We start from the raw sequence: 21,507 nt of genomic DNA on the forward strand, positions 1-21,507 counted from the left end.
GACATTAGTTGATTTGAACCTTCATTTATTAACCTTTAACCTTTAGTAACTTTTATTAATTTAATCTTTACTTATTCCGGGTGCAGCAGGTAGCCTAGTGGTTAGAGTGTTGGTCTAGTAACCGAAAGGTTGCAAGATTGAATCCCCGAGCTGACAAGGTAAAAATCTGTTGTTCTGCCCCTGAGTTAAATAAAGGCTAAATATATATATTTTTTTGAAATCAGGATGTCCTGTTGAAGTCAGAAGACATCTTTGACAAGTGAGACCCGAGGTAGACTCATTATTGTCATTTAATGTTATCTATTCCCTATATCCTCTGAGCAAAATGAGGTCACTACAGAGGGAACAGGGTGCCATTTCAGATGCACTCTAGGTAAGACGGCTGAGAAGAGAGAACACTTTTTCTAACTACGACTACCTGGGGAGGAGAGAGGTTGAAAGAAATGGGGTGATTAGGTGGCCATGGTAGTATGAGGGGGCCAGGACACCAGGGTTAACACCCTTTCTCCTGTGACGAGAGGGGACCTTTAGTCACCACAGAGTGTCAGAACATTGGCTGAACCATGTCCTACGAGGGCTGTAATGAAAAAGACTGATCTCAAAAGACAGGGCTGTGGAGATAGTTGCTTGAAGGATACAGTATATCTGAGTGAGGGGGGAAGAAATAAAACCTTGACTGGGCTCTGCTGCAGCCGTTTCATGCATTATGGAAAGACGTCCGTCTACAAAAGTGAAATCTAATTAAACAGACGTCCCAGTCATAAAAGGACAAATTTTCATTTTCTTTTACCCTTTTAAGGTGGAGAGCAATTCTACCCAGCCTGTGGGGCTGGTGCATATAAATTAATCTCTGACAGCATCCCAAATGGCACCCTACTCCCTATATAGTGCACTACTTTTGATCAGAGCCTCTGGTTAAAAATAGTGCAATATGTAGGGAATAGGGTGCCATTTGGGACACACACTGTCTCTGCCAATACTGGCCGACCAGCTTGGAGTAAGTCATCAACTGAGTGGGATGAGTCTAGTGATGAGGGTCGGTGAAGGAGATGAAATAGCTTTTACAAACCCTGGTGTGCATCCCAAATGGCACCCTATGCCCTGAATAGTGCACTACTTTTGACCAGGCCCAATAGGGCTCCCGAGTGGCGCAGCGGTCTAAGCGCTGCATCTCAGTGCTAGAGGCGTCACTACAGACCCTGGTTCGATCCCAGGCTGTACCACAACCGGCCGTGATCGGGAATCCCATAGAGCGGCGCACAATTGTCCGGGTTAGGGTAAGGTTTGGCCGGGGTAGGGGTAGGTTTGGCTGGGGTAGGCCGCCATTGTAAAATGCGTATTTGTTCTTGACTGGCCTAGTTAAATAAAGGTGAAATAAAATAATAAATAAATAGGTCTCTGGTCAAAAGTAACACACTATATAAAGGGCATACAGTGCCATTGATGATGTAGCCCTGAACAGAGAACTGCTCGAGTACCTCTGGAGTGGGTTACACAACCCCCTGTACCTAACTAGCCAGCAGGGTTACACAACCACCTGTACCTAACTAGCCAGCAGGGTTACACAACCACCTGTACCTAACTAGCCAGCAGGGTTACACAACCCCCTGTACCTAACTAGCCAGCAGGATATACAGATTATACCACAAATCCATTTTGTCAAACTATCTGATTATTTGTCAGATTTATGTAAGTCACACCAGATAAAACAAGACAATGAAGAAACAGATTGTTAAAACAGCGGTGTGGTCCTCACCTACACAGGCCCACTCCACACCACGGATCCAATCCTCATGCCCTTGCAAGGAGAGGACTTTCCTGAACTGTCAGAGACACAGGGAAAGATGGTCGGCAATGTCAATAAATATGTTTACACATCATTAACCCAACATACTAAATGTATTCATGTTAACATGACATTACCTTTATTTGTTGGCCCATATAGTCAGCTACTTGAGCTTACCTGTCCATTGCACTGTGCATACAAATGGATTGTGCAATCGTCGCCCCCGCAGGCAAGTATGGGAACTGCAATGAGTGTATTGTATTGTGTTAGTCCTGCCACGCTTGCTGAAGTCAGGCCACATAATAACACAGTTGCATCTGCCTCATGTTTTTAAGACAGATTGAGTGGAGGGGAGGAAGGGGGGGGCGGACAAAGCATCAAAAGGAACAGGAACGTGAAAGGCAGTCGAGATGACATGCGGAACACTTCAAGATGATCTGAGGTGTGGAGGGGGTTCACTGGCAACCATCAGCTACCGCTGCTGTGGAAACAGCTTACCTCTGCTGCCAGGCAACCACGCTAGCGAGACATCCATCATAAACCCGCTCCCAAAGGATATGGTATGGGTGCACTCCGCTTCATAGAAAGAGGAAAAATAAGTACAGAAACATTTGCATTAATGATAGGGCATGAAAATGATGAAAAATCATTGGGTTCCATAAATCATCTGCTCCGCGATAATATCATTAACTTATCCTAGAGAGGTGAGATGGCTAATAGCCAGGATAGTTCCATTGATGCTAGCTGCAGAGACATTTGTCAAAGGGTGACATATTTAACTTCTCTCCTTTCCCCAGAAACCAAGGGGACTTCCAGGTACTAGCTAGCACTAGCAACACATACTGGTAGCAGAGCTCCCAAATATCTCCCTATTCCCTATATAGTGCACTACTTTTGACCCGGGGCCCAAAACAATCTGGTCAAAGTAGTGCACTATGTAGGGAAAAGGGTACCATTTGGCTACACGGCCATCTCCATAACTGTCATGTAACATCAGCGTTCGCTTCCCCCCACACACACTAACACCCAGAGAGGGAAAAAACAACCAACGCTACAAAGGAAACATGTTGCCACCAGGGACGGATCTCAAATTAAAACAGCACTGATACTACATGGAAATGTCTTTAACTTTGACCTGACAAGAAACTCACATCAAAATGAATAGGACCTGATTTTTTTATGAAATATCATCAAAGAGGAGGAAGATGATAGCAGCTAATTTACAGTAACCCCCTCCCACTATTCTCTTCATCCTCCTTCCTCCTCTCTCAAAGAACTTATAAGGCTGAGAAGAGAACAGTCCAGTGAAAATAATGACATCCCAGCATCCCAATGGATGCTGGGAACAGACGGATCTGTCTGTGCTACCACAGCATAGCAGCAGATGTCAGGCTAGCTGGAAAATTCAGATAAACTCACAGATGTCTCTCTTGCTTCGTGGTGAAGTTTGCCCTAGGTACAGATCTAGGATCACCTTTCCTCATCCAATCCTAACCTTATCCATTATTGGGGAAAATGCATCTACATTGGTGATTGGGAGGGGGGGGGGGGGGGGGGGAAATCAGTTAAGTTACATATCTGGATTCTTCTCTCCTTTTTTTCAAGTTCCTTGGTGTCCACATCACTAAGGAATGAATATGGTCCACACACACCTACATGTACACAGTCGTGAACAGGCCACGACAATGCCTCTTCCCCCTCAGGAGACTGAAAATATTTGGCATGGGCCCTCAGATCCTCAAAAAGTTCTACAGCTGCACCATTGACAGCATCTTGACTGGCTGTATCACCGTTGGGTACGGCAACTGGACGGCACCCGACCGCAAGGAGCTACAGAGGGTGGTGAGTACGGTCCAGCACATCACTGGGCCTGAGCTCCCTGCCATCCAGGAGTTCTGTACCAGGCGATGTCAGAGGAAGGCCCTAAAGCCATACACTGTTCTCCCTGCTACCGCATGGCAAGCGGTACCGATGCGCCAAGTCTGGAACCAACAGGACCCTGAACAGCTTCTACCCCCAAGCCATAAGACTGCTAAATACATAACCAAATAGTTACCCGGACTACCTTCATTGACCCTTTATTTTTTTATTAACTCTCTTGCACTTGACTATGTACACACACTGGACTCTACCCCCACACTCACACAGATCCCAAAATCATCACCCGTTTGTCGAAGTAGGCTGTGATTCGATGAGAAATTAACAGGCACCGCATCGATTATATGCAACGCAGGACACGTTAGATAAACTAGTAATATCATCAACCATGTGTAGTTAACTAGTGATTATGTTAAGATTGATAGTTTTTTATAAGATAAGTTTAATGCTAGCTAGCAACTTCCCTTGGCTTCTTGTTGCCCTCGCGTAACAGGTAGTCATGCAGGCTCCTCGTGGAGTGCAATGTAAGGCAGGTGGTTAGAGCGTTGGACTAGTAACCAGAAGGTTGCAAAAACGAATCCCCGAATCCCCCCTGAACAAGGCAGTTAACCCCCGTTCCTAGGCCGTCATTGAAAATAAGAATGTGTTCTTAATCTGACTTGCCTTGCCTTGTTAAATAAAGGTGTAATAAAAAAATATATAATAATAAATAAAATAGACAAATCGGTCGCCAAAAATACCGATTACCGATTGTTATGAAAACTTGAAATCGGCCATTCTGATTAATCGGTCGACCTCTAATCCTGTTGCCTAGTCACTTCACCCCTATATATACGTATATAGCCACCTCAATTACCTCATACCCCTGCACATCGACTAGGTACTGGTACCTGTATTTAGCCATGTTATTTTTACTCGTTATTGTTATTCACAGTGTATTTATTACTCGTCACTATTTAAATGTTTGTAATATTTATCTTCAACTCTGCATTGTTGGAAAAGGACCTGTAAGTAAGCATTTCACTGTTAGTCAACACCTGTTGTTTACGAAGCATGTGACAAATACCATTTTTATTTTAAAACTGACCCACGATCAGTGTCTAGGGGCAACTTCACCCTACACCACCTCATGTCGCTCTGTCTCAAATAAAATAAGCTGACTTTTGGCTAACATTGTGGGTTTTTGTAACCTAATCATGTTGAGACAGGGTACTTGAGAGTACTACTGAGGCGGCCTATGAGCCCTGGTCAAAAGTAATGCGCTACATAGGTAATAGGGTGCCATTTGGGACACAGCCCATGAGTCCAAAGGCCAATATCACTGATCTGATTGCCTTACCCAATCTGACTGTCCTAAAGAGTTCCTTTACCTGTTCCATGTCACAAAAAAACTAAGTAAAGTAGCCTTGCCCGAGTCAGTTTCCATCTCCTGGTCCTGGAGCGTGAGGCAGCTTGATGTACAAGTACACCCCCTGTACAGGATACTTGTCTATCACTGGGACAAAAAAAGTTTCCCTTACCTTTATTTGCAGTGTAGAGCCATAGTTTTACAGTGGAGTCGGAGGCTGTGGAGGCGATGAGTAGCTTACTGTTGTCCAGGTGGATGGCATCCACAGCACACACTGGTCCAGTATGTCCAACACACTCAACACACTGTTTAAACTGGGGCAAGGGGCACAAACACAAAACATATGCCTTAGAAAGGATCAATATAAGTGAAACTATTGCTGTGTTTAGATAACGTGTCAAATGTACACAGAAGTGTCAATACAGATCATTAACGTATGGTATGAGGCCTATTCCTACTTCTAGTGGCTTTAAAACACACCTTCCCATCTTGGGCCTCCCACACAATCAGTAGACTGTCAGACCCTCCTGACACCAGGTGAGTTTCTCTACCTGTAACAGCCATCAGGGAGGAACAACCAATTGTCAGAAACAGTCTATCAAAGCAAAGGATGAAGCATATCAAAGCATTGGATGAAACTTATAAAGCACATTATCAGCATACCAAAACATGCAGGTAACTACTCACCACAGTCCTCTCTGTGGATCCACTGGACTGTGTTCACCCTCCCGGTATGTCCATTGAGGACAGCAACAACACCTTTCTCCTGTATAATGGTATGTAAAGAGTAAAGCTGACTGTCACCGCAAAAATAACAACCGAAGGACATCTAGCACAATACAAAATAAAGCTGATTAACGTGAACTGTCAAAAATGACGAGACTGATGATGTAGCTAGCTATAGCTAGCCTATGCTGCAACTGCAACGACACGAATAATAAAAATTGTGAAAGAGATATATAACCTGTGGGTCATAGAGAGCGACAGAATGGCATGTTCCATATGCAATGAGACCCCCACGACCCCATGAAAGAACATTTGGGGTTCGATTTGCACAACATGCGACATGACATGTTTCTATTATGGGAGCCGCCATCTTGTATGCTAGCCGGTAGAGTTACCGTAAATATGGGTATACGCACCGCACAAGATTCTACGAACGTTCCGCTCCCATACAGCAATGGATAAAATTATCTGGAACACACTCTGGACTAACGGTATATTTTTGTTTCAATGAGGGGACATCCGCTAAAGTATTCCTGGCAAACATAACCCACGGTTTATCATGCAAATAAATTGTGTCTAAATGAGAGGGGACATTCCAGCTACTGAACTCTTCTGCTCATTATTCGGTAGAATCCAGTAGGTGGTGCAATACACTCATTGAATAAAGTAATCGATATGATAACAAACTAATAGCAAATTAAAATATTTTAATTGGGCTTGAGAAAGTATATACATATATTATAGTGAATTCATTAAAAGTATTGGATTTGAAAAGGGAGATACCAGAGATAATGACGTTGTGTAGCCTACCCTAGCTGGTTTGTGTATTTAATGTGTCACAAGTGAGCATTTACGTTTTTAAAAGTATTTGTGCTTTGTGTACTGAGTGGATTGGAATGTCCCCCATTTAAATGTTAAAACCATAGAATTAAAGCAAAGCTAAGCTCACTAAATGCATTCCAACTCATATTGCAATTACCATAGCATACCATGGGTTTTAAGTTTTAGAATTGTTTATATGATTAAAGTTGTCAGGCTGACCCCTTTGAAACACAGCTGTGTACTAGTGTTGGCTTAGAATAGTCCAAAATGACCTAGTATGACTAAAGACAGTTTTACAGGGGCCCCCAAAATAGTTTGACCTGTCATTTCTGGTTGCTCAAGTCATAAACCACGGCAATGGGAAAGACATAACTGGACTGTTTCTCTGGGAATGGTCTGGGCTTTGGGAATAATTGAGTTAAAATAGAGGCTATATTGGATGTTAACATTTACACTGCTGTAGGCCTACATTAAGATGTGGTTTAGCGCTGTGGATGAGGGTTGTATTGCATTTAGCTTTGTTTCTGTGAAATACATAAGCCAGTGCTTTGAACACTGACGACAGAATTAATGTGACAAGAAGAGTGTTGCAGCCTTTTGTTCCATTATGTCATGTGTCTCCACCGTATCCTCTGTACTGTCAGCCTTGCTGATTTGCATGTCAGAAGCTATAACATGCAAAGAAAGCAAGACGAAGCCATCTTCAAACAGCCCAACATATACAGGGTCATGGCAGAGCTGCCAGTGGCATATGATCACAGGCACACTGTATGAAAGGTTACTCTGTCAGTAGGCTACTGAAGATGTGGTTGACCTGAGCTGGTCTGTCAGTTCTGGGCTGGTAGGAACTGCTCCTCCAAACAAGGTATATAGCAAAGGTCTCCAACGACAGTTTTGTCAGAAGCAGTTTAAAAACCACCTCTTGACGTGATCACAAGGAAGAAAATGGGTTGTCATCTCGGAACCCTCTGAGACGACATGATTCATGACAAATGAATCAAGGAAGAAGAAGAGCGATGGGCGAGAGAGAGAGAGAAGGCAGGTCCCGGAGGGTTGGTATTTGGACTCATCATTATCAACATTTCAGGAAAAAATGTCTCTTATGGACCCTGGTCAAAAGTAGTGCACTATATAGGGAATAGGGTGCCAATTTAGGATGCACACCGAGACACTCCAAGTGACTTATCTCAGTGAAAGCGACCTCTTGGGTGAGAAAACCCCAACGGATGTCATCTCAGGGGTGGCTGAGAGAACTGATAGATTTTCGTGGTGTTGCGTGCCCTATCTGTCAAAGAGACTCACATTTTCTATTATCTCCCACTTCCTCCTTGACAAGACAGTGCTCCTTACTAGCCTATACTGTATGTTCTGCAGTAGGCCCTTCACTATACCGTAGTCTGGTCCACTTATCTATTTCAGATTGGATACTGGGACTATGATTCAATTGGAGTTATGCTGGATTTCAAAAGTGCCCCTACACAATAAAGTGGCAAAATACCTTTAGAGTAGAGTGGGATAAACACTTTCTCTGTCCAGGAGACACATTCCTATTCCCAGGCTGTATCACATCCGGCCGTGAATGCGAGTCCCATAGGGCAGTGCACAATTGGCCCAGTGTCGCCCTGTTTGGCCGGAGTAGGCCATCATTGTAAATAAGAATTTGTTCTAAACTGACTTACCTAGTTAAATATAGGTTAAATAAAAAATAACAAAAAATATTTTTAAATCACCCTAAGAATCATACATCTACAATACAGCCTGCATCCCAAATGGCACCCTATTCTCTATATAGTACACTGGCCTCTGGCCAAAAGTAGTACAATATAAAGGAAATAGGGTGCCATTTGGGGCACAAGCAGTAACTCCCCCTGCTATTTCCCACAGTCACTAAGTATGGCACCAGCCATTCTGAAGGCTTTGTTGTGCCGGCTCTCTGATGTAAGCCACAGACACATTCTGCACCAGAAATTATCACTTTATTATCTCGCCCAGCACCGGACATATTGGGGGAGCAGGTACAGCTAATCACTAAGGCCAGCAGAGGTCAAACCTCTGTCATTCACAAGGGACACGCAACCCCCAAAGTGTGTGTGTGTAATGTTATCCCTACCTGCACACATCAGCTTGCAGAGCCGACAGACGGTCTGTAGTTTAGCGTGCAGGATAGAGAGAGAGGCTCGGAGAGTATTAATTGAGCATGTGTGGGATTTAACGACAGCGGAAATACCCAAACAAAACACAGCAGCCAGATTACTATGTCACTTTCTGCAGCCTGCTTTTGTTTACAGGTAATTCAATGAGCCTAGCCCATAAGGGCCTCCCTCTGGCATGCTGGGCAGCAGTGGCATGGGCATATTGGGAACATAGCACTGGCAGGCTGGGTGGCACAATCACCAGCTTGCACCTGTGGTCTCAAATGCCAGGGCAAAAAGTAGAGGTATGGGAATATTTCCGTCATTGCCCTTTCCGTAAGGAGCCACTCTCTGGAAGCAGAAAAACAACTTTGTTTCTATGGTTGGATAAAGTAGGATAAAGTAATCCTTCTAACCCCCCCCCCCCCCCCCCCCCCCTTAAAAGATTTAGATGCACTATTGTAAAGTGGTTGTTCCACTGGATATCATAAGGTGAATCCACCAATTTGTAAGTCGCTCTGGATAAGGGCATCTGCTAAATGACTTAAATGTAATGTAAATGTTCATGGTTGTATCAGTGTCCTTGCAGTGTCGTTACCCTAAAACCTACATACCTTTGGCCCAAAAAAGACATGCTACAGGAAATGATATATGAAAGCTGTTGTACATTTTTAGAACTTACATTCCATAACTCTATTTCAGACAAGATATGACACCATTGCATTTTGCAGTGAAAACTACCACTCAAACTTAGTTCATGGATTATTTGAATAATCATATGCCTGCCCATGAACCCAATATTCCTGAGAAAATAGTTAAAAATCCTTAATCTGCATATCCTAGGAAACTTACTGACTACGCAGCTGATTCCACATTTCACTGTGCACAAAATCACCCTCCGTTCATGATCTTTACATTCAGCTCAGCAGTTCTGTTCCCAAGAGCAGCACAGCCAAGAAGAAAGATACAGAGAGTGAAATAGCAGTCAGCGGTTCTGAAGAGCATTATAACTTCAGCGGCAGCTGTTAGTAAAACAATCACACAATGCCAACACATCTTGTATTTAACGGCTAATAGCAGTGCTTGATTTGGGATGAAAGAAGTGCAGAAGCTGTCTTTTTACAAGTCCGGACTTGGACAAACTTGTAAAAAGACAGCTTCTTCTCTTCTTTCATCCCAGATCAAGCACTGTCTATTATGGACTACAAAGGGAAGCACAGCCGCGAGCTGCCCAGTGACATGAGCCTACCAGATGAGCTAAAAAACTTCTATGCTCGCTTCTAGGCTAGCAACACTGAACCATGCGTGAGAGTACTAACTGTTCCGGACGACTGTGTGATCACACTCTCCGTAGCCGATGTGAGTAAGACTTTTAAACAGGTCAACATTCACAAGGTCACAGGGCCAGATGGACTACCAGGAAGCGTACTCCGAGCATGCGCTGACCAACTGGCAAGTGTCTTCACTGACATTTTCAACCTCTCCCTGACCGAGTCTGTAATACTAACATGTTTCAAGCAGACTACCATAGTCCCTGTGCCCAAGAACACCATGGTAACCTGCCCAAATGACTACCGACACGTAGCGCACAAGTCTGTAGCCATGAAGTGCATTGAAAGGCATGGCTCACATCAACACCATCATCCCAGAAACCCTAGACCCACTCCAATTTGCATATCGCCCCAACAGATCCACAGATGATGCAATCTCTATTGCACTCCACACAGCTCTTTCCCACCTGGACAAAAGGAGCACCTACGTGAGAATGCTATTCATTGACTACAGCTCAGCGTTCAACACCATAGTGCCCTCAAAGCTCATCACTAAGCTAAGGACCCTGGGACTTAACACCTCCTTCTGCAACTGGGTCCTGGACTTCCTGACGGGCCGCCCCCTGTTGGTAAGGGTAGGTAACAATACATCTGCCATGCTGATCCTCAACACAGGGGCCCCTCAGGGGTGCGTGCTCAGTGTCCTCCTGTACTCCCTTTTCACCCATGACTGCATGGCCAAGCACGACTCCAACACCATCATTAAGTTTGCTGACGAAACAACAGTGGTAGGCCCAATCACTGACAGCGTTGAGACAGCCTATAGGGAGGAGGTCAGAGACCTGGCAGTGTGGTGCCAGGGTAACAACCTCTACCTCTACGTTATCAAGACAAAAGAGATGATTGTGGACTACAGAAAAAGGAGGACCGAGCACGCCCCCATTCTCATCGACAGGGCTGTAGTGGAGCAGGTTGAGAGCTTGAAGTTCCTCGGTGTCCACATCACCAACAAACAATCATGGTCCAAACACACCAAGACAGTCATGAAGAGGGCACGACAACACCTATTCCCCTTAGGAGACCAAAAAGATTTGGCATGGGTCCTCAGATCCTCAAAACGTTCTACAGCTGCACCATCGAGAGCATCCTGACTGGTTGCATCACTGCCTGGAATGGCAACTGCTCGGCCTCCGACCGCAAGGCACTACAGAGGGTAGTGCGTACGGTCCAGTACATCACTGGGGCCAAGCTTCTTGCCATCCAGGACCTCTATACCAGGCGGTGACAGAGGAAGGCCCTAAAAATTGTTAAGGACTCCAGCCACCCTAGTCATAGACTGTTCTTTCTGCTACCGCATGGCAATCTGTACAGGGGCGCCAAGTCTAGGTCAAAAAGGCTTCTTAACAGCTTCTACCCCCAAGCCATACAACTCCTGAACAGTTAATCAAATGGCTACCCGGACTATTTGCATTGTCCCCACCCCCTTCTCTGTTTATTATCCATGCATAGTCACTTTACCTGTACCTACATGTACATATTACGTCAATTACCTCGACTAATCGGTGCCCCCGCACATTGACTCTGTACCGGTACCCTCTGTACCTGAACCCCCTGTTTATAGCCTCACTACTGGTATTTTATTGTTACTCCTTAATTATTTGTTATATTTCTATTTTTATGTGTTTTTCTTAAAACTGCATTGTTGTTTAAGGGCTTATAAGTAAGCATTTCACTGTAGAGTCTACTACACCTGTTGTATTCAGCGAATGTGACAAATAAAATTCGATTTGATTAGATTGTATTCACCTGAAATTCACAAATGCTATGCTATAGAGAACTCTTGATTCTTTTTTCATATGCATTTTTCATTACACCCCACACATACAAAGTTGTCAACATGTGGCCAACCCTCCATCTGGAGAGCTCCTGGGGGTGCAGGCTTGGCTTTTGATCCAGTCCTTAAACACCCAAGTCTGCTATCAAAGTACTGTTGCGCAGCTGATATTTAGGCTACAATGTGGTTTGACCAGGGCTTGAACAAAGGCCTGCACCCCCAGTAGCTATGCTGGAGGATGGTTGCCACCCTTGATATAACATTTTGCAACATTTCAACCAAATACTTTTGTTTTTATCTAATTATTCCCTCATTCAATGAATCAGGGATCAAATGGACAAGGTAGGCTACTTCAAAGCAAGGTATCTTACTAGACATGTTTATATATAAGGCTCAAATATGAATGTTCCAGGGAAGATCTATGCACAGCAAGTCATTTGTCAATTTTGCTATTCTTAGAATATTTTTTGTTGTCGCAATTACATGGCTACTGTTTAATGGAGTGGAATCACCATTTTTCCACGGTGCAGATTTATGTAGTGCCGGTAGAAATAAGGCGACGACGAGATTAATGCTTAGTTAGGTATAGTTAACTAGCGAGATAACTGCTACAAGTTATGTTTTGAATTGGCTATCTACTTAGTCTATCTGTCATTATAGCCTACCTGCCTACACGCAGCCCACACAGACACGCACTGAAGGGTCATTCCGATGATGGCTGATATGTCGAGTTTTAAGTGATTGATAGGCTAATATTTAAGTGTGCCTTCATTAATTACATTAACAAAAATTATGAAAAACATTTCCATTCCTTTTCATGACCGGTGATAGGCTACTTTGTTTTATAGAGGAGCTGGTACTCAATTCCCCCAAAATGAACAGCTCCCATTAGAAGTGACGGTACCGCGCTCCGGAAAGATCCGGTCCAAGTCAAGCACTGCTAATATGCCTACACTAGGACAGTGCGGATATGCTTAAACAAAAAAAAATGTTTGTCAGATTGTTCTGTTTTTGTTTGTAAAAAAAAAATCAGTCAATTTGTCTGGGAGATTAGAAAAAAAAGCGAGATTAGAAAAAAAGACATCGAAATACAATATGGCAATAAATGAAAAAGACTGCTCTGAATAGCTAGTGTTCTATTCATCTGGGAGGATGCCTCTTGGTATTGACAAAATTAATCAGCGAGTCAATGTAACAATGTTTGGCAATTTCCCTATTGCAGAACAACACAACTGTATACTCCGTAGAGGACAACTCTACATGGACTACTTTGTAATTGCAGTGCTTCTGGATTTGTTAGTCTCCTGTTTTTGATCACTTGTAAATGTAGGAGATGTTGTTCTTGATAAATGTAAAGCATAAGCTAACTCTGAACTTTATGATAACCCCTGAATTGTAGAGTAGACTAATAAGCAAAACCCCCGTACATCGTCAAAGTTTAACACACAATCCAGTGTTCAAGCATCCAATCTCACTCGAATTCCATTCAGCGTAATGATGTGGCCTAGTCGATTCTATGACGGCTGATCTGAGAGCTGTGGTTGTTCTGCATCCTCTATATAAACATGTTGGGTAGGACCAAAGCACTACGAGATGTGGTTGTTCTGTATCCACTATATAAACATTGTGGTTAGTAGGGAGTTTCTAGGATTTGAAGATATTTGGGGTTTAGCCCAAAATCAGTAGGGGGGTTCAGGGGCATTCTCCCCCAGCCAAAAAAATGAATTTCAACAGCTAAATGCATGAATTTGGTGCACTTTGAGATGAACATTGAGAGATTAGAAATTTTTCTGGTAACTTTCACCATCCCACCTGCCACAGCAGACACTGCCAGTATTCAATTACAGTAGCTACTGTGGGTCTCTCTACTCTGGAACACTACACTCTACTCTGGAACACATACATCTACAATGTATTGCCAAAAACCAATCAACAACTTCAAACATAGATTCTTACCTGGCCAATGAGCCAAACTGATTCAAGAATCCCACAGTACCTAAACACTCTTTCTCGCAAACACAGGTGCATGCGCCCGCGCGCGCGCGCCCACACAGTGCAGTAATTAGAATGCATAAAGCAGCTTTAAGTGATAGTCTACTGTGTGTTCACTCCTCTGCCTCTCTCCATTTCTTTCTCATCTGTTCCTGTCTCTGTGGTCTGCCCTCTTCTGTTGCTGTCTCTTAGTATTCTATGTTGCTGTCGCTTGTCTACCCTCCTCTCTTGTCCTTTCCTGGTTTTAAAAAGTGTAAAAGTAAACAATTGTATTAATAGTAATTTCACAGGCGTTTTCCCCTCACCTGAAAATACTTTGTCAACCATGTTTTACTTTTTCAATGTCTGTATTTCACCTGTTATCATTTGTGTAAATAAATACAACTTATTTGAATCTATAGAACAGCTTGAAGTGATAGTTTACTGCTGGTCTACTGTGTGCTCAACCCACCTCTGTTCTCTCTCCATCTGCCTTCTTCTGTCACTTTCTCTGTATCTTGTCTGTTGCTGTCTGTGTCTTGTCTGATGCTGTCAAAATCCGACAAATCTAATTTAATTTGTCGGGTACACATATTTTGCAGATGTTATCGCAGGTGCAGCGAAATGCTTGTTTCTAGCTCCAACAGTGCAGTATACCTAACAAAACAATATACACAAATCCCCAAAAGTTTAAAGAAAGAAATCAATAAATATCTGAAATGGTGTGTATAGACATTATGGACAGTATATGAATAAGAAAAGTGTGTAAAGCAGTATTTATATAGGATGAGCCTTGACTAGAATACAGTATATACATATGAAGTGGGTAAAACGGCATGCAAATATAATGAAACATTATTGTCTCAGGTTCTTGTTTGTTACTGTCTCCTTTGTCTATCCTCTTCTATTATGGCCTGTTCTGTTCTTCTGGTGTCTCTTCATCATCTTCTTCAGTTTTCCAGTCCAGAACGGTCAAGGGGATACTGGGGTAACTTGTTTGGGCCTGTATTTGGGTCATCTAAATCATCCTCTTCCCTACCATGCTGCTGTTCTAAATGCTCCACTGGCCTGCTGTTCTCATCTGTCCTCCTCCTTGGCATATCTGGAAGGTAGCAAGGTAGAGGTGCAACATGTTATTAGTTAGTTTTAAAAGGCGACTGTACTTCCTGATTTGGCCTCATGTTAAATTTGGTTCATTGAGAAATGCTAGCATCCATGACTGAATTCAAAGGTGAGTTGGTTTTGGGGTGTGGTTTGATGTGGGTGTCTCGTGTGTGTTCACAGGTATGAAGAGTTAACCCAAAATGATTTAGTTGGCTGGTGTGCAACCTGACTCTCCAGGGCTAGTTAGGGACCGTCAAGAAATTACACAATGTAAATGAGACAAAATGTTCACTTTGCACACCTTTTAGTCTTCTCATTAAATGCTTTCCATATTTGTATATGAATTTCTACAATTCATAGTAGGTTTGAGGTTTTAAAGTCATTGGAATTTGGAGCTATTGGAATTGTAACTTATTGTCTCATGTGCATTGTGTGTAATTTACCGATGGTCCCCAATTAACCCCATAGGGCTATCCAATGTCAACCCAAATTTACCACAGGCATTATAATCAGGTGGTGTGATGCAGTCACTACCATAAGTATCACAAAACTCAGACTGACTTAACAACCAAAATTATCCTATTTACACTTTGTGGTCAATTTTGACAGTAGAATAAATGTTTCCGCCTCATATCAATGCTACATAGGCTGTTTTCTAAATGTGAAGTTGTTTTTTAGGGGAAGTTGCTCTTTTAAAGTTACTATATACTGACACGACCAGGGCAACTGAAATGTGAATAAAAAGTCAAGTGTCCAAATATCAGCGTATCACAACTCCAAACATGACATATAAAAAGCTGCATAGCTCGTTGGTTATATGACTATAAAGAGACATGAGCCAAAAGAATGGACCTGTAGAATGAAATAATAAGACCTCTATGACACATTTGATTTCATCAGTTCTATCAGCTAATGCGACATTTTTGGATTAAATAACATTTGAGGACACATAAATTAAGTGCCTGTGTATTTTCAATGTTGTGTTCACCTACAACCTAACCACAAAGCTGGCCATCTTTTCCCCTCTATTTCTGTCTTTCCTTCCCTTCTAAGTTCAAGTTTGTTTATTTGTCATATACACTTGATAAACACGGAGTACTCAGTGCAATGAAATACTTACTTGTAGGTTAACCTCTCAACAATGCAACAACAATAGAAAAAGAAAGTAGCTAAGTGAATAAAAAGAGTAATACAAATAAAATATCAATTAAATAATTTCACCAATTTAATAATACGTTTTTTTTTTAAAGAGCCTATATAGAAATAACAGACATGAGCCTAGTTAGCTACCACCAACTTGTGGAATGGAATAGGTTATAAGACTTCTATGATTCCTTTAATTTAGTCAGTTCCACCTAAACATTGCTAATTGTAAACAGGGTTCAGCTTCAGTCCACAGGTGGGCACTGTGTCCCTGTCAGAAGATACAGTATGTGCTTCAGTCAGAAAAATGTTAGCCAGCCAGTAGCTACCGAAGTGGCTAGCCAGCCAAGCTAAATTGAACCTTTATTTAACTAGGCAAGAAAGATAAGAACAAATTCTTATTTACAATGACGGCCTACCAGGGAACAGTGGGTTAACTGCCTTGCTCAGAACGACAGATTTTTACCTTGTCAGCTCGGGGATTCGATCCAGCAACCTTTCAGTTACTGGTCCAACGCTCTAACCTCTAGGCTACTTGCCACCCCAACTAAAGAAACAAAACCCATAAAATACACTCGCTGGAAATAAACACTTTTCTTAATATCATGACTTACTGTATATCAGCATCCTTAGCTTTCCCATTCACTAAATATACTGTTAATTAAATAATTGACACCCCAATAGCTTTAGGGTGCTGAGCGCTAACTCTAGCTTATTAGCATTAGCCAACCCTTATGCTGAGGGAGACTAGCTAGTTCACTACCACCAACCCTTATGCTGAGGGAGAGTAACTAGTTAGCTACCACCAACCCTTATCCTGAGGGAGACTAGCTAGTTAGCTACCAACAACCCTGCACAAACCTCTTGCTTAAAGCGTCTGCATGCTTCCCAAAAAGGTTTGGAACAGTTTGCGCATATATTATGATGACATTTTGTGACGTCATTGTTTGTTTTGGTCTTCTGCAAAGTTTTTATGGGCTGTTCGTGCGCACAAAAAAATGTCTCGAGGCAAGCCAAAAAAAATAAAAAAATTAAAATGTAATACTGCATAGCACAAGTGATGTGTGGTTACGGAAACTCATATTAAAGTGAGCCCTGGAAGCTCAGGTCTAATGACGACACTGGTGGGTAGATTCCATCGCTGATGTCAATGTTGTGAACAGAGTGCCCCTTGGTGGAGGTGGGGTTATGGTATGGGCAGGCATACGTTTCGGACAACAAGCACAATTGCATTTGAATGCACAGAGATATCATGACGAGATCCTGAGGCCCATGGTCGTGGCATTCATCCGCTGCCATCACCTGATGTTTCAGCATGATAATGCACTGCCCCATGTTGCAAGGAACTGTACACAATTCCTGGAAGTTGAAAATGTCCCCGTTTTTCCCATAGCCTGCATACTCACCAGAAATGTAAACCCATTCAGTATGTTTGGGATGCTCTGGATCAACGTGCACAACCAAATGTTCCAGTTCCCGCCAATATCCAGCAACTTTGCACAGCCATGGAAGAGGAGTGGGACTACATTCCACTGGCCACAATCAACAACCTGATCAACTCTATGTGAAGGAGATGTGTCGCACTGCATGAGACAAATGATGGTCACACCAGATACTGACTGGTTTTCTGATCCATGCCTCTACCTTTTGTTTTAGGTACCTGTGACCAACAGATGCATATCTGTATTCCCAGTCATGTGAAATCCATAGATTAGGGCCTAATTTATTTATTTAAATTGACTGATTTCCTATATAATCTGTAACTCAGTAAAATCTGAGAAATTTTTGCATGTTGTGTTTATATTTTTGTTCAGTGTAGAAATACTTCCCATGCTGTCCAAGAGTCATGGAATATATAATCACATAGTGGCTTTTGTTATCCATTTCATTAACTTCAAAAGTCAAGGGTCATTACTATGCCATAACGAAACACTGTTAGGGTAGGCTAAAATATACCACTTTTGTACGAGTTTAAGACAAACTGAAATGATTTATGTAAATTAGAGGGTAAAACTGCCCCACGCCCCAGTGTGCTCTCTCATGTGTCAGTCAGTTCCTATCCATACGGCTATAGTCCTGGATAGCAAAGCCACTCTCTCTAGTTGCTGCAGTCTCCTTTCTGTCTGCCGTAGTTGAGTAGCCTAACTACAAGGACATTAGCGGACGCACGGAACGCAGCACAGTCGAACACGAGTGGATTACAACGGCATGGTTCTTTAGAGGGGCAGTCCGTCGATCGTGTAACTAGAGGAAGAAATCCCAAAGATTTAGACATTGCCCAAATTTATTGAAACGTTACGCCAGGTAGCGGTAACTCAATAGTGAATCGTGTAATAAAGAGAGGTCGGCGGGAATGGCTTCATCTCCTTGCGGCAGTGGGAACTTTGATTCCGGACTGGAAATCAAAACTCGGTCTGTGGAACAAACACTTGTCCCATTGGTCTCGCAGGTGAGTTTTTTTTTGCGCGAGAACGAGCTACTTCAAACTTTGTTGTGAATACTATAAAAGGACGAATTGTTATTTGTTTCATTTACCAGGCTACGCAATTGTCGATTGAAGGAGAGATCGCATTGCTCTCCAGTTGTTGGTTTTAAAACCAGCCTATTCAGACATGGAAGTTTGATAGAGCCGGTTGAATTAGCCTACATTGATACAACTGCGTTCATGTTGTTGAAATGGTTTGAAATCTGATCATAACAAAATATTAAACTCAAGCCGTAAAGTGTTGCAGTTAAACAGTTCAAATGTGTCTAATTTCAGTCCGTAGCTGTCAAGTTTCAAAACATATTTCGTTGCACGGGGACCAACTACGGAAAGAATGTGTGGACACAAGGAAGTTTCAAAAGGTAGCCTACCAAAAAGAGGAAACGATGTATAATTTGCCCTGAATGGTGTTTTTGAAACGGTTTCATTTAAGTAAGTTAGGCCTACATTTGATTAGTGTAGTTAGCCTTCGTTGCCGTTACATGTAGTTTATCAAATGCTCTGTAAACATTTCTCCCTGTATATCCTAACTTTTCTATTTAGTGCACAGGAGGACTGGCCCAAACACCTAAAAAGTTACAATTATTCTCTGAACTAAAAATGTAACTTTTCTCCACCTATTGGAACAATGCTAAGAGCCTATGAACATGTAGGACTGTACAGAAAGTTTCTCTGAATATCATGGCAATAGTTTTACCCAGTTTGTCCCAGTGAGCTGTTTTCCAGAACAGTGTTGACCCCACCCACTAATTACTTTTAGGCTAATTTGACACATGTTTTGGTTTTCAATCAACATGTCTAATTTTTGCCATACCTACCATTCTCCGAAGTCTCAGATAATTCAGTGTTCATCAGGTAAACAAAAAGCACCTGCTCTTCTGCAGGTTAAAAGCATATGGTCTAGGACTGCTCAGCCAATTATATTAGGCTATTGTAGTTCTCTAGAGAAAGCTATAAGCAAATAATGTCTACATTTCTCAGATTGCACAAAGAGAGTAATATTATCCCCATTTGAAGAATAGGATTTGTCCAGATCAGATCAACAACATAATCAGATTTTCTCTGAAATAGCTTGTTTCAATGTAAAACAAGCCTATTATTCCCTGATGTGACCTCTGGGCTGATTTCCAATAGCTAGTCACATGGTCAGCTTGCAATGGGGGGTAATGAGAGAGGGAGAGAATAGATACTGCCCCAAAGAGGGAGAGAGATAATAGATACCGCCTCAACAGATCCATAGACGACACAATCTCAATTGCACTCCACACTGCCCACACCCACCTACAGTTGAAGTGGGAAGTTTACATACACTTAGGTTGGAGTCATTAAAACTCGTTTTTCAACCACTCCACAAATTTCTTGCTAAAAAACTATAGTTTTGGCAAGTCGGTTAGGACATCTACTTTGTGCATAACACAAGTAATTTTTCCAACAATTGTTTACAGACAGATTATTTCACTTACAATTCACTGTATCACAATTCCAGTGGGTCTGAAGTTTAGATACACTAAGTTGACTGTGCCTTTAAACAGCTTGGAAAATTCCAGAAAATGATGTCATGGCTTTAGAAGCTTCTGATAGGCTAATTTACATAATTTGAGTCAATTGGAGGTGTAGCTTCAGAGGTATTGAAGTCCTACCTTCAATCTCAGTGCCTCTTTGCTTGACATGGGAAAATCAAAAGAAATCAGCCAAGACCTCAGAAAAAAAATTGTAGACCTCCACAAGTCTGGTTCATCCTTGGGAGCAATTCCAAACGCCTGAAAGTACCACATTCATCTGTACAAACAATAGTACGCAAGTATAAACACCATGGGACCACGCAGCCGTCATACCACTCAGGAAGGAGACGCGTTCTGTCTCCTAGAGATGAACGTACTTTGGTGTGAAAAGTGCAAATCAATCCCAGAACACCACCAAAGGACCTTGTAAAGGTGCTGGAGGAAATGGGTACAAAAGTATCTATATCCACAGTAAAACGAGTCCTATATCGACATAACCTGAAAGACCACTCATCAAGGAAGAAGCCACTGCTCCAAAACCGCCATAAAAAAACTGGACTATGGTTTGCAACTGCACATGGGGACAAAGATCGTACTTTTTGGAGAAATGTCCTCTGGTCTGATGAAGCAAAAATAGAACTGTTTGGCCATAATGACCATCGTTATGTTTGGAGGAAAAAGGGGGATGCTTGCAAGCCGAAGAACACCATCCCAACCATGAAGTACGGGGGTGGCAGCATCATGTTGTGGGGGTGCTTTGCTGCAGGAGCGACTGGTGCACTTCACAAAATAGATGGCATGGTGAGGAAGGAAAATTATGTAGATATATTGAAGCAACATCTCAAGACATCAGTCAGGAAGTTAAAGCTTGGTCGCAAATGGGTCTTCCAAATGGACAATAACCCCAAGTATACTTCCAAAGTTGTGGCAAAATGGCTTAAGGACAACAAAGTCAAGGTATTGGAGTGGCCATCACAAAGCCCTGACCTCAATCGTATAGAGAATTTGTGTGCAGAACTGAAAAAGTGTGTGCTAGCAAGGAGGCCTACAAACCTGACTCAGTTACACCAGCTCTGTCAGGAGGAATGGGCCAAAATTCACCCAACTTATTGTGGGAAGCTTGTGGAAGGCTACCCAAAATGTTCGACCCAAGTTAAACAATTTAAAGGCAATGCTAGCAAATACTAATTGAGTGTATGTAAACTTCTGACCCACTGGGAATGTGATGAAAGAAATAAAAGCTGAAATAAATCTCTGTACTCTTCTTCTGACATTTCACATTCTTAAAATAAAGTGGTGATCCTAACTGACCTAAGACAGAATTTTTACTAGGATTAAATGTCAGGAATTGTGAAAAATTGAGTTTAATTGTATTTGGCTAAGGTGTATGTAAACTTCTGACTTCAACTGTAGATACTCACCCACCTAGATAAGAGGAATACCTATGTAAGAATGCTGTTCATTGACTACAGCTCAGTGTTCAACACCAATGTCCTGTCCAAGCT

General features: G+C 42.4%; 2 protein-coding genes and 1 long non-coding RNA gene across 3 annotated transcripts in view; 1 reads left to right on the forward strand and 2 right to left on the reverse strand.

Annotated features, from left to right (window-relative positions):
* The window catches only part of elp2 (elongator acetyltransferase complex subunit 2), a 44,999-nt gene extending 38,865 nt beyond the window's left edge, over positions 1-6,134 (reverse strand). The window contains exons 1-7 of the mRNA XM_014178573.3: positions 5,977-6,134; positions 5,700-5,778; positions 5,493-5,563; positions 5,185-5,326; positions 2,285-2,362; positions 1,964-2,028; positions 1,757-1,823 (exon numbers count right to left, since the gene is read on the reverse strand). Coding sequence (XP_014034048.2) covers positions 1,757-1,823; positions 1,964-2,028; positions 2,285-2,362; positions 5,185-5,326; positions 5,493-5,563; positions 5,700-5,778; positions 5,977-6,108 — 634 coding nt within the window. The 5' untranslated portion in view covers positions 6,109-6,134. The remainder of the gene's footprint in view (positions 1-1,756; positions 1,824-1,963; positions 2,029-2,284; positions 2,363-5,184; positions 5,327-5,492; positions 5,564-5,699; positions 5,779-5,976) is intronic.
* Positions 6,135-13,690: 7,556 nt separating this feature from the next.
* On the reverse strand, positions 13,691-16,925 carry LOC145864387 (uncharacterized). The gene is made up of 4 exons (XR_014382953.1): positions 16,877-16,925; positions 16,482-16,562; positions 14,241-14,870; positions 13,691-14,027 (listed from the first exon to the last, which is right to left on the reverse strand). It is a non-coding gene; the product is annotated as an uncharacterized LOC145864387 (long non-coding RNA).
* Positions 16,926-18,087: 1,162 nt separating this feature from the next.
* Positions 18,088-21,507, forward strand: part of LOC106588976 (alpha-catulin) — a 105,005-nt gene continuing 101,585 nt past the window's right edge. Inside the window, exon 1 of the mRNA XM_014178571.3 lies at positions 18,088-18,464. Within this exon, the coding sequence (XP_014034046.3) occupies positions 18,369-18,464 (96 nt within the window). The 5' untranslated portion in view covers positions 18,088-18,368. The remainder of the gene's footprint in view (positions 18,465-21,507) is intronic.

Source organism: Salmo salar, chromosome 27 (assembly GCF_965601325.2).
Source record: "Salmo salar chromosome 27, fSalSal1, whole genome shotgun sequence".
NCBI lineage: Eukaryota > Metazoa > Chordata > Actinopteri > Salmoniformes > Salmonidae > Salmo > Salmo salar.